At 43.1% G+C, this 13815-nt stretch overlaps 1 protein-coding gene across 2 annotated transcripts; it reads left to right on the forward strand.

Moving 5' to 3' along the window:
* The first annotated feature begins 63 nt into the window (after nucleotides 1–63).
* kdm2ab (lysine (K)-specific demethylase 2Ab) lies at nucleotides 64–13692 on the forward strand. Of its 2 annotated transcripts, none has more exons than XM_018668857.1 (23): nucleotides 64–288; nucleotides 736–776; nucleotides 2243–2381; nucleotides 2609–2687; nucleotides 2774–2820; nucleotides 2937–3115; nucleotides 3398–3504; nucleotides 3683–3776; nucleotides 4006–4159; nucleotides 4290–4405; nucleotides 6157–6283; nucleotides 6386–6669; nucleotides 6803–6880; nucleotides 7047–7307; nucleotides 7421–7549; nucleotides 7701–7787; nucleotides 7994–8206; nucleotides 8743–8772; nucleotides 9117–10186; nucleotides 10812–10975; nucleotides 11183–11329; nucleotides 11712–11927; nucleotides 12023–13692. In XM_018668857.1, exons 2-23 carry the CDS (start codon nucleotides 741–743, stop codon nucleotides 12202–12204), a joined length of 3939 nt encoding a protein of 1312 aa, XP_018524373.1. In that variant the 5' UTR covers nucleotides 64–288; nucleotides 736–740; the 3' UTR covers nucleotides 12205–13692. The 2 variants fall into 2 exon arrangements, with proteins under 2 accessions (XP_018524373.1, XP_018524384.1); XM_018668868.2 differs by having other exon boundaries at nucleotides 75–288; nucleotides 676–776.
* The last annotated feature ends 123 nt before the right edge of the window (nucleotides 13693–13815 follow it).

Below are 13815 nucleotides of genomic sequence, written 5' to 3' on the forward strand. Positions count from 1 at the left end.
TATGCTAATTTTCGGTATCAGTGGTGTAAATAGGGGGGCGGGTCGTCAAGGCTTTTTTTTTTTTTTTGGTTTGTGTGTATGTGTGTGTGTGTGTGTGTTTTTTGCCCAGCTGAAAATGGCGGCTCGGAGCGTCGAATCGTTCTAACTTTGTCGCACAATAATAAACATAACAATATACACAGCTGTTAGCACATTAACATGGGGAGAAACTTTACTGAGAAGCCTCGGACGCTCTAGTTGGGAAACATTACTTTGACCACTACGGCTAAAAGGAGTTAAAACGCAGAGGTAATGATAAAGAAGATTACAACTGCCGTATAGAGGCTAATGTCAGCTAGCTGGCTAGCGTCAACGTTAGCCGAGGACTCATGAAAGGGATTGTCAACTGAGCTAGTTTACGTTAGCCGATAACGACAGCTAAATAACATGAGTGATTTGACACAATGGTTCAGAGTATTCCTGTTTAAGGGCAGTCGGCTCAGTCGGCACTTGTCTACTCACAGCAATGCATGTTCAGCGTTAATGTTTGTAATTGTGTATGTTGCTAACCGTAGCGCTCTGGCTAAAGCACCACTGATAGCTAACATTAGCTACACTATGTAGCTAGGCTCTAGCCGGAGAGAGGTGTGTGTTTCTGTCCGACAGAGGGTAAAAACACACTAAACATCTCAACAGACGCTGGATATTTAATCAGGGTGATTGAATACGACTCCCGGAACTTTGTTTCTCTTCCAGAGATCATGGAGGATCCTCATACACGGTACAGCAAGCGCCTGGTGAGTAACTTTAAACTGTTAGCTCCCGGAACACTTGTTTTATGTACACAATGTAGCTGTTAGGTGACTTTAATCTAAGCTACGTCCGCAACATTAGTCTTTTTAATAGACATGAAGCAATTGATGTGAAGATTAATAATTACTGTATTAGATCGGATTGGCCCGCTTTTCGTTTAGGACCCTGTCATGGCAGTGGTGCGTTCTGTTTTGTTGTCCACTCTAATGACGGTAATGAACCTGTCTGAAGACTCTGGGTTCAATAGGAGGTCAAGTTCACTGTCTAACCTGAGCAGCTTTTGTGCCTTGACCTTGCTTCACCTCTTTACCTTTTTACAATCATCTCCCCTCGCTATAAAGCAGTTAACTCACTGCTTTCCAACTTCCCTCTGTGTAATCAGAGGATAATTATTGAGAGAAGTGGTTAGGGGGATGAAATAAAGAATGCATTTTAAAACATGTCTGTAAATAGGCCTTTTGTGCCATAGTGGATCGGTTTTGGAAAGCAAGCAATTCTGCTATTTGTTGAATTCACCCATTACACTATCAATTATTCATTGAATCCCTTTGTTGTTTTAGTACTGTTAATAACAATAATCGTGTGGATTTATTTAATAATGTTAAGTTGATTTCAGTTGCTAGTTGACAGGTTTCTGTGCAGCCTTCAGTTATGAAAGTTAGTAGAATCAGAGTTTAGATAATACCACATTTGTCGTAAAGAGGTGGGGGTGGGGAGATGTGAGAGATTCATCTGTCTAGCCAAGCAGTACTGCATAGGGTGAATGGCAGGAGGGGGAGTAAAAGGGGGGGCAGTGTGTGGAAGATTAACCCCTGCTTTTGTAACGCTGTATTGTTTGGTTCCCACATGAACTGATTTGGTGGCTGGCTGACTGACTGATCAGCTTGGATTGATTTATTGTGATTTAGTCCTTGTCTTTGGTGAATGCATTAAGTTTTAGTTTCTGTTTTAGAAGGGACAGCTCCCGTGGGTGCCAACTCATGTCTTAAAAATTAGTCTCCAGTAAGAACATTTTAAATTACATTATTGTTGCAGAGGGTTCTTGGGTTTTTGGACCAATATTAAATTCAAATCCACTCGCTTTTAGCTGTAGAACCAGTCCCTCAGTAGCTGAGTTTTTCCATATTAAAGCTAGTTAGATGAAAAATTATTGATGTGGTTTCCTCTGAATTGTAAATTTTAGCACAGTCAGCCAACTGTATCCTGTAAGACCCTTTTATTGTGTAACTTTAGTATTTATGTGATCTTGACATCAACATTGCTGCCTGTTTGATAGTCTACTATAACACAGGTTTTGTCATGGTGCTGAATTATTTCCAGTGCAGTAAAACATCCCATATATCTCACTGCCAGTTACTCCAGCCCTCTCCTCCTGTCCTTTTTTAGTGGCTCTCTCAAAATCGTAGTGTCCATGTTTGAGATGTTAACAGAAGCCTTCTTTTGTCCTCAGCGTACAGGTACGCGGCGCCGCTACCAGGATGACGGGATCTCAGATGATGAGATTGAAGGGAAACGAATGTTTGATTTGGATGAAAAGTTGCAGTGCAACAGGTTTAACTCCGATTTGATCAAACTCATGGAGGGTAAAGGTGAGATGTAAAATGAAACATTCTGCAATATGATTTCAGTGAACCCTCAACAATGTTATACCATATGAAGGAAATTATGGCAAACTGTTTGTTCTACAATACTGTGCTGCCCTGTGAGTTCATACGGCTTAATTCAAATGATTGTTGTCAGGACTTTGGGCTATCTACCCAATGCAAGTTTGGGTTTTTTTGATTATTGACTGTGTCTGTGTTTATGTCCCCTCTAGATTTCACATTTGAATACATCCAAAAGGAAGGGCTCAGGGACCCCATTGTCTTTAAGAGAGCTGATGGTCTTGGCATACAGTGAGTTGAACTCTTTTACTGTTTAATCACAGATTATTGTTATTTTTTTCATATTTAAATTACAAGGAATTGCCTCTCTCTTACAGAATGCCAGACCCTGATTTCAGTGTGAGTGATGTCAAGTTGTTTGTTGGTAAGTTCCTGTTTTATGCCCTTTCAGAGTAATTGGCGTTATCTTTTGTACACAAAATGTCAGCAACCAAATTTAATTACAGTGGCGTTGAACCCCTTTTATTAATGCTCCTGCAGGTAGTCGACGCATTGTAGATGTGATGGATGTGAACACCCAGAAGGGAATCGAGATGTCAATGGCTCAGTGGCGACGCTACTATGAGACGCCACCGTCAGAAAGAGAAAAACTCTATAATGTCATCAGCCTGGAGTTCAGCCACACCAGGCTGGAGAATCTGGTTAAACGGCCAGCTTCGGTAAGAATGCACAATATCACACCTGAACCCTGCAGCTTGTATTGATAACAAACATTTTTGAACTCTTACTGACGAACCAAGAAATCATATTTTACACAGTTCAGAGAAACTGGGTAGTTGTCCTAATTATGAGTTTGCTGCTTTGATGGCTCGGGACCCAGGGTGATAACACTTTATCTACGTACATACAGAGAGTGGCGTCCGTTATCAGAAGCAGTCCTGGGCCTGGTGTAGACAGTTTGAATGTATGTTTTATACCAATTTCCTGTCGTAATTATCCAGGTGGACCTTATTGACTGGGTGGACAACATGTGGCCCCGCCATCTCAAGGAGAGACAGAGAGACTCCACCAATGCCATCATAGACATGCATTATCCCAAAGTACAGAAGTGAGTAAACTAGAGACCACAGAAATGTGTAACATTTGCCTTGCTGTAGTTAAAACACAATGCAGTTCAATTCAGCACAAAATCTCTTAATGCCTCTTTGTTTTTTCCATTTCAAGTTTTAATTAAATTTTTATCTAAATCCTCACTGTGTCTACGGTCTTGCCACCACTTCTCTCAGATACTGTCTCATGAGTGTGCAGGGCTGCTTCACAGATTTCCACATTGACTTTGGAGGCACCACTGTCTGGTACCACATCCTGCGAGGAGGAAAGGTCAGTCTGGGTGTCACGCCACACAAGAACCACAGACTTTGTAGTGTCCCAGTGGAAATTTTTTGGCCGTCATGAGTCAGTCATGCAGCATGCCAGAAAATGTGACAGTGGGCTAATGCTCCATCTTGCTTTTCAACTTCCTGTTTCCTGTCAATGCAGAGTTATTCCTTGGCCTTTTTTTTAATACATTTGTTGACCATTCATGACCTTTTACATTCGACTCTTGCAGGTGTTCTGGTTGATTCCACCCACACCACAGAACCTGGAGACGTATGAGAACTGGGTTTTATCAGGAAAACAGGGAGACATCTTCTTGGGTGACAAGTGTCATGACTGTCAGAGGATAGAACTCAAGCAGGGCTACACCTTCATAATCCCATCAGGTCTGTTACTGAATTTAGCAGTGACATACAGACATGTGCAAACACTGTCTCTACCTTTGCCTATTAAAAATAAACTCACCCATACCTGACCACTAAATGCCTCCAACTTCCTGTATCTTGTATGTTGCAGGATGGATCCATGCTGTGTACACCCCAGAGGACACGTTAGTGTTTGGGGGGAATTTTCTCCACAGCTTTAACATCCCCATGCAGCTCAACATCTACAGCATTGAGGATCGCACACGGGTGAGCAGAACCTCACATTCGCTGTTCACTTTTTTAAAACAGATATTGATATATACGACGCTCTTGCCACACACTGATGATTACTTCAGATTTTGAGATTGTGCAAACCATGAGTCTTATTCTGCGGAATTACTCACAATAGAAAAATAATGATTTCTCCGAAATGTGACATAAATTTTTAGAATTTAAACACCCATAAAGCTGCAGATGCAACATTTGTTTTCCTATCCAATACAAATCCTCATACCTGAACCTCAGGGTATCTGCTGAATCTAAGTAACAGTCACCAACGAGCGCTGTCTTTTCTCAAATATAAGATTCTTGTACCTCACTGAGTATAACTCATTTGGATCATTTTTATGTAACTTAACATGAAACTTAGCAGGAATTACTGCAGCACTAAAGACTGAGCTGTTGCTCACTGTGACCAAATTTAACTGATTCTGAAAACCCTGACTTTTAGAACGACAAAAAATTGTATTTAATTTGAATTTTGGTTATGCCGTATTGATATGAGACGACACGATATGATATGACACAAAGTCAAACCATCTTTAGCAAACAACAAATAACAGACCTTTGTGAGACAACACAAAGATTTTTTCAGAATTTACAGGTGATTATCTTGGGTCGGGGGACACATGCAGGTGCTCAACACACATCCGGACTCTAACCACTGCAGCAACACCACATTTCCCCCCCATCTTCCTCAGCAGAGGTGCAAACCACAACAAAGTTATGGCTAAAACGTCTCATGAAGAACAGCCTACGTGCAGTTTGTCAAAGAAGCAGAAGAAGACGACTTGGCTTGAACCAACTGTAGACGTAGAGTACATTATATATTCGAATCCCTTATAGTAGTCTTAGGCCAGGGGTGTCAAACTTAAATACACAGTGGACCAAAATTTAAAAAATGCTACAAGTCAAGGGCCAGACGGGTTCAACGTTTATTGAAAACTTATTGAAACAACCTTTTTGCATATATTGAACCTGGAACTAAGAAGGCCTATAGATTATTGCCTATAAAACAACATTAGTTATGAAATAAATGAAATAAAAACAATAAATAAATAAAAATAAAAGAAATAAAACCAGTTTCGTTAATTTCTTATGGCTCTATCTGCAGTAATTTCAAGTGAAAACATTTTCTACAGTGAACATAGCCTGCTTGGAAACCAGACTTCTTTTTAAGTCTTCTACCTTCTGTAGCCTTTGTGTCGTGTCCAGATGCTTCTATCTGTTGTGGTGCTTCATTTCATAGTGTCTTCTTATGTTGTATTCTTTCATTACAGCTACACAGTCTCCGCACAGAAAACACACAGCTTTGCCCTTTACATCCGCAAACGTATACTGTGCCTCCCACCTGTCTTGAAAACCCCTGTTTTCAAAGTCGACTTTTCGTTTAGCCGTTTTTTGGGGAGAAGGATAGCTGAAAGTTGACACAAGCGGTGTGTAATACCACAAGACTGCTGATGAACAAGTGGGGCACGCTTTCCTGGCCTGTGATTGATGTGCCGATGCACGGGCAGTGCACTGTGGGATTTGTAGTATTATGGCGGTGCGTGCGATACACCGGCAGCCAGCTATAATAGTAAATAGATTTTGTCATGCGGGCCAAAGATAATTACTTCACGGGCCAGATGTGGCCCGCGGGCCTTGAGTTTGACACGTGTCTTAGGCTAAACTGGGTTTTGAAGATGCAAAAATTATTTAAAAATATTTTTCCTCATCTGTTTCTGTTTCTCCTCTAGGTGCCAGCAAAGTTCCGCTACCCTTTCTACTATGAGATGTGCTGGTATGTGCTGGAGAGATACCTCTACTGCTTGACCAACATCTCTCACCTCACCCCTGAGTTCCAAAAATACTCCCTTGGCATAGGTGAGAACACAAGAAAACATTGCTGCCCTCATTTTTTTTCTCTTTTTTAAAGTAATCCATCACTGACATTAACGTCAACCATCATGTCCTTTATCTTTGCAGGACTGACCCGGGCTGATCTTGAAAATTCTGATCACACCGGGAACGGCACGTCCAATGGAGTTGACAGCAACACTGAAAACACAGAGGCCATACTAAAGGAAGAAGAAATCAAAGAAGAAGAAGAAGGAGCAGCAGCTCCAGTCACCACACCTCAGCACACGCTGACCCCGTTCGAGCTGGAGGGACTGTGGAACCTCTTGGGGAAACTGGAGGAGCTGCCGGCCCATAAAAAGTGTGTCCCTGCGGGCATCAGGAACGCCGCAGCCCTGCTCGAGGACATGAGGGTGGGTTTATCTCATAACAACCTCACCTTGTCTACACTACATTCAAACACATGCTACACAGTTTGCCACTACTGGAAGTCCAGATATGTTACATATTTTTTGTCTGTCATACTTTTTCTCTTCACTTATCCAGGCTGTTCTGAAGCAGCATGCCAGTGATAACCCCAAGATATCCTACAATGGAGAGCCTATTGTCAAGTGGCCCAAAAGGGTGAGTAGAGAACCTCTTTTTACACACCTCTCACCAGCTGGGAGTAAACATCATTATAAGTAAGTCCTTCATTCCATCAGACAGGGTTTCCTTCTCTTTATGTATTTGTGGGACATAATTCTAACTTACTTTTACTTTGCCTTTCCTCGCCTTGTCCCTTATACAGCCATCATGGTACCAGCCCCCCACTCCCCCTCCCACTGTCCTTCACCGTCCTCGCTTGGGCCCTAGCCTCCACAAGCCCCTGGGTCAGAGGTCCACCAAGCGCTCCTCCATCTCTGCCCTGAGGCGCAGGCGGGTGAGGTGCAAACGTTGCGCCGCTTGCTGCAGGAAGGAGTGCGGCACCTGCCAGTACTGCCACGACATGAGGAAGTTCGGTGGGCCTGGACGCATGAAAAAGAGCTGCATCATGAGACAGTGTCTAGCGGTGAGTTGTCCATGCCCATCACTGTCTTTGTATTTGTGGAACCAAATAATGCTGATAATATGTTTGCTTATTATTTTACCCCTAGTGTAAATAACATTTATTTATTCCCTCAGCCTGCGTTGCCAAACACAGCTCGATGTGCCATATGCGGTGAGGGCGAATCAGATGAATCAAATCCGAGCACTCACTCACTCATGGAGTGCTCCGTCTGCTCGCAGATTGCCCATCGTCAATGCATTAAGGTAATCTCCTTCAGACATAGGGGAGGCCATAAACTGAGTACATTACCCAATCATTGCATCGCTTGGTTTGCTGCCAGCAATGCTGTATTTTAAGGTAGTAGTAGAAGTTTAGTAGTTGGTGTTTCAGACTCTCAGTTGTTCTCTGTTTCAGGAACCTGGTGAGGGGAAAATCAATAAGGATTTGCCCAGCTGCTGGGAATGTCCTAAATGTTATCAAGGCAAAGGTTCAGCATCAGAGGTACCAAACACATTTCTTCTTTCTCTCACGTGCCCTGTGGTTCTCTGTCTCTCACTCTCTAGGACACTTTTCCTTCCCTCGGCAAAGTTTCGCTGTTTTGTAACCTCCACCAGTTTCCATACAGTTGATTTTGACGCTCAAATTAACAATGACACCCTTTGTTCTTCAACCACACCAACCATCTCTTCCCTTCCTTCCCACACCAGTCTTCCAGCGACGAGGAAAGCGGAGAGTCGGAGGGCTCGTCCTCCATGCCGCAATCCAAACTCGCATACCAGGAAGGCGAAGGAGTGAGACGAGGGAGACGTAGCAGACCCCAGTCCCGACCCACAGCACCACCACCTTCTCAGAAACTGTTACTGCAGCATCAACAGAATCGCAAAAGAGCAAGTGCACTGGAGCTCAGACTTAAGAAGAGGGTAAAGTGGATTTTACTGGATTTAGATGCTGAAGTAAAAATTTCCAATGGTTTCCAAGGTTTAGATGGTTTGGATCAAAAGCAAGTAGTGACAAATTATTTTTATTTCTATTTTAGTTCTGTGTGGAAAATGTATTGATTTAATGCTTTTGGACAGTTCACATCTGCATGTCTTGATAAGTAATTAGATGTATTTGTCGAGCAATACTTTAACTGTACTCTTACTTTTAGAAGCCTGCACTGAAAATTCAGCTGGTCCAAGAGGAAGAAATCATCAAAGCCTTATTTTGTCTCTGTTTTGACAATTATTTTGATCTGTTTTAGTCACTTAAGACCTTAAAACATCTAAAAATCAAATTGTTACCTTGATAAAACTTGCAGTCACCCTGAAAGTGGTTTGGCAGATGCTGCAGATATGATTTTTGGCTGCTTTCCAGACAGAATAGTAGATAACAACCTGCCTATGTGTGGATATTTTTTGAGTTTTTTGTATTTGACCTTTATCTCATTCCCCAGTCTCTTGTCTGTTTATTGCAGATAAAACTGGAGCGCAGCAAACTCTTAATGGTAAGCAATGCATTTTTTCTTCAATGAGTCTGTATTACATTTAAATAATACTACAGTGTATATATAGTAGTTTCATTCAAGTCCAGTCAAGTCTGTTAGTCTGTCAAAATGCATTCCAGTAATGATGATGCTTTTTATAAACTACAGAGAGCACTGTGTTATTAAATTTAGTTGTGTGGCAGTCAGGGAAACTCTTCATTCATTTGAAAACTTTTTAAGGTATTTAATTTGAAGGTTATTGTTAAAAAGACAGTACTGCTCAGATCATACAGTAGCACCGTGTCTGAAATAATCTTGTTTCCATTCACCAACCTTTTTTTTTTTCACCCTTTTCCTGCCAACAGAAACAGTCGTCTCTAGATCGTTCTCCAAGGCTGCTGGGTTCCAGGGTGCTGTCCCGGCTGCGCTCTCCAACCAGCAGACTATCTCAGGGCAGAGGCCGGGGCCACACCTGGGTGAGTGGCACCCCTTACCACAGCTCTCCAGGAGGAACGGGGTCCTTCCAGCAGCAGCAGTCTTCCCTCGGTCTGGTACTCGAGCCCAAGGGAGAGGCCCGCAGAGGGAGGGGAAGAGGGGTGAGGCTGCGGGGAGGAGGAGCAGGAAGAGGAATCAGGGGTGGCAGAGACCATGGAGACTTGGAGGAGGAGGAGGACGAGGAGGAGGACGAGGAGGAGGAGAGCGAGGACAGCAGCAGCAGCAGCACCAACAACAGCAGCAGCAGCAGCGATGAGGAAGAGGAGAGGGGGCAGAACAGTGGGAGGGGAGGGGACAAAGAGAACCAGCCGCAGTCGAGGCGAGGAGGACGAGCAGCCAAAGACGGAGAAGAGGAAGGGAGCGAGATGGCCAACCAAAACTGTGCGGATGAGGAAGATGAGGAAGAGATGGAGCAGGACAGTCAAATGGGGGACAAGGACAGCACATATCTTAAAGTGACACTGCAAAGGCCGACCAGGGCCAAGCGGGACCCATCAGCCATTGTCCCCAAATTAGAGGCCATCGCCCCTCAAACTGCTACTTCCACAATACACAACCAGGCCAGAGCCCTCGTCAGACCCCCAATCAGAAATCGTGGCCCCTGTTCCGATCAGCACTCTAGTAGGCACACACCCCCACACACTCGCAGTGGACACGCATACACTCACACCACCCACCCAGAGAGGCTGGACGCCTCTAAAAGACCAAGGCCAAACAGGCCAGCTAAACTGAGCAACGGCGCCTCCTGTTCTTCATCCTCTGAGCTTCCACATCTCCGCATCCCTCTGTCCGCCCTGCAGGAAGGAGGGAGCGAGGCAGACAGGGAGAGCGGAGGAAGCGGGCCAGGTTGTGAGAGGGAGGTGTGGGTGTCTGTCTTCCGCTACTTAAGTCGAGCAGATCTCTGCGTCTGCATGGCTGTCTGCAAGAACTGGTACAAATGGTAAGACCTCTGCGCTGGTTCTGTTTTGGCAAAATACCCGTATTTATTCATATCTGATGCTAACAAATGTCCTCTCAACTTTCTTATCTCTCCTTTTTAGCAGAGTGCAACATTAAAACATATAGACATGTTCTCATTTTTGACCTGTGTCAGCTTTTAACACAATATGCCCTCTGCAGCCAGTGTCTGGATTCATTCAGAAATTGATTGTGGATGAAGAGAGATGTCACTTTGTCATGCCACAGACCATGAGTAGACTGTATGTTTGAGTGGTGAAACAATCTAGCCGATCACCTCACCTCAATTTAAGAATCAACCTGTTAAACTTTGATGTATATCATATCAACGCTTTATTTTAAATCTGATTAGGTTAGTGGTTCTGAATCAGTACCTTCTTTCAGCTATGTAGAGTATGGCTACGAGAATAATTAACATTTCATACTGTGGTGTTTCTGTTCTGTCTCAGTCAACAAAGGGTGATGAGACAGCTGTGATTTGTAGTTATGTTATAAAGTTAAACCTAATGAGATTCAATAAGGGATTCGATAGGATTTGACTTTGATAAGTAGATTTGATTGGATGTGTTCTTCATGAGTGTGTGCGCGCGCATGTGCTTTGTACATAGGTGTTTAGACAAGCGGCTTTGGGCGCGGATTGACCTGAGCGTCAAGCGCACCATCACTCCTCAGGCCCTAACTGGCATCATAAAGAGACAGCCCGTCACACTCGATCTCTCCTGGACTAACATCTCTAAAAAGCAGCTCAACTGGCTCGTTGGCCGCTTGCCTGGTACGAAGACACACACACTGATACACTGTCGCACAATTTTTATTGATTTCCAAAACAGTCAACATTATAAATGTAAATAAATATGACATTAATAAACAATAGAATCTCATATGTAGATACAATAAAACATGAAGATTCATTATTTGTTCATTTTTTTTAGTCATGTTTGCACCAATAAGACATTAACATCTTGTCTTGATTTTACAGGGTTGAAGGATCTGATGCTGGCAGGTTGTTCCTGGTCGTCCATTTCAGCTCTCTGCTCCTCTGGTTGCCCTCTCCTCCGTTCTCTTGACCTGCGGTACGCAGACGGGGTCAAAGACTCTCAGATCAGGGATCTAGTCAGCCCTCCAGGTGAGGAAGCAGCGCATGACATCATCGCTGTTAATTGATCTAGGCGTTATCTTTTACATCAGTGTAAGAATAAACTGTGATGAAGAGTGTTGTAACCATAGTAACAGTACACAAAGATGGCGACAGCTGTAGCCTCAAAATGCTTAGAAGGCGTGTCAATTAAAAATGATTGATGAAAATGAGACTGAAAACAGCTAAAATGAACAGAAATGGCTAAAATTTGATTAAAACTAATACACACTTTCATCATAAATGAAGTCTCACATTGTGTTATTTGTCCATATGTTCTACCCCTTTCCCTCTCCTCCCATTTCACTCTCTTTTTACGCTTTTCCTCATTCCTCTTTTACAAAACCCTTGCATTTTTCTCCTCTCCTTCCAGGCTGTGACAATCGTAGTCAGTTGCGGACCATGCAGTGTTTGCGACTGGCAGGCCTGGACATCAGCGACTCCACTCTGCGCTTGGTGATCCGCCATATGCCCCACTTAACAAAACTGGACCTCTCCCACTGCAATAGCCTCACCGACCACTCCATCAACCTGCTGACTGCAGTGGGCTCATCCACCCGAAACACGCTCACAGAACTCAACCTGGGAGGTGAGATTGATCGGGATAGCTAACATGCAAGACTCACAAATCACTTTTGGGACCATGCTCACATGTTGCACTGGTTTTTTTTTTTTTTTCCCCAGGCTGCAGTAAACTGACAGATGCGTGTCTAAAGTATCTCCGCCGCCTCTCCTGCATCTCACTGCTTGACCTGCGAGGCTGTAAAGGCGTCTCGCGCAAGGCGTGCGAGGCCTTCATCTCCGAGCTGTCAGTCAACACACTCTACTGCCTATCAGACGATAAACTGATCCAGAGGATATCCTAAGCGCCTGCCTCCTCTTCTCACTGTGGAGGTGGTTTGAGGTGCAAAAGCAAAGGAGACTGGATCCTGATGTGAATCTGCGTGTGACACAAAGGACACAGACTGGCAGGGAAGTTCACATGCACCTGTGTCACTTAAAGGAGCGATGGGGTCTAAACTGGGAGGGCTTACTCACTTAGCTGGTGTTGGTTAAAGGGGTTGTCACAGCTGTAACAGTGTTTCTTTTCAGCACAGTTTTTCCGTGTACCTAAAAAGACTCAGGAGCTTTTTATTTCCTCTGCTGTTGTTCTTTTGGGAATTAATATTGTGTGGGAAAAGCACGTCTTTTTTTTATTGCCAGGAGTGGGAGAACATAGGCAATTAATTAGCTGTATTAAACTACACACATTCATTGGATAACCAACTGCTCAACTCAGAATTTTTGGACACATGCCAACTTTGACTCCCATCAGAAACTCCTGCCGTGAGAAAGAAACTTTAGAGTTTCATCCTTTGGGGTAGACTTGCATTGCTCTGTTTGCCAGATCCCCATAAAGTCTTATTTATCATGTGATGCATTTAAACTTATTTGTTTTCAGCTACATTTTGGTGCTCCAATTAGATGTTTTTTTTTTTTTGTCAGATTCAAGAGAGCAAACATTGTTTGATGACTTTTGCTTTGTGCACAACAGCTATATGTTGAGATTTTTTCTTTTTTAATACGACTAAAGGTGACAGGTTTTTCACATCATGACTTATAAAGTGAGTTACTGGAATGGCCTGTGTTTACCAGCTGTATGTTCGGCTTCATAAGGCGCTTGCCTGCGACAGCAGTTCTGTGGTGTACTTGCTAAGTATACATGGACACTCAGTGGATGTGGTTGTGCAAGAGGGTATAAAAGACAGTGTGAAAGGGCAGTCGTCATGGCAACAAGACCTCACCCCAACAAAGGGCAGGTTGCATTAAGTGTATGGGGTAAGCCAAGGATTAGGTGTCAGATCAATGGTGCATTTTCAAACAACAGTTAGACTTCAGGTGCTATTATTTCCAAACTCCTCTTGCTTTGTTTTGTTTTGTACAGAGACAACATTTAGAGCAAAAATGTTAATATTCTAGATGAAACTGCTCCCACACCCCTCTTTGATACACTTTTTTCTTTTCATGGATGAAAAATGTGAGTATCTACTTTTCACTGAATTTCATGACCTTGTCTAATTCAGTGCAGAGATGTATGATTTTGTTTGGGGGAAAGGGGAGGGAGGGTTACTCATTTCTTTGTTCCCTTCAAGTCTAGTGGTTCTGTATCAAAGGTCTCCTCCCAGACTGCTCTCCTGCCCATATCCCTTAAAAATGAATATAAGTATATAAATATATACTTTTGTGTAAATGTGTTTTCCTCTTTTAGATTATCAAAATGGGAATCCTGTAGCAATGTAATTATTTTCAGAAGCCTTTTTCACTTTATGTTGTTTGTGTTATTTTTCAAGAAAAATAAAAAAAATGATAAACAACGGGTTATATTCTTACTGACAGTGGGAGAGGTCCTTTAAATATAATTAATGTTAAAATTGCTAGTTTGGCTTGATCGTAGTTTATTTGCATTGTTGGATCAAGTATCAGCTTCTCCTTGGCTC

Source organism: Lates calcarifer, linkage group LG8 (assembly GCF_001640805.2).
Source record: "Lates calcarifer isolate ASB-BC8 linkage group LG8, TLL_Latcal_v3, whole genome shotgun sequence".
NCBI classification, from domain to species: Eukaryota; Metazoa; Chordata; class Actinopteri; family Centropomidae; genus Lates; species Lates calcarifer.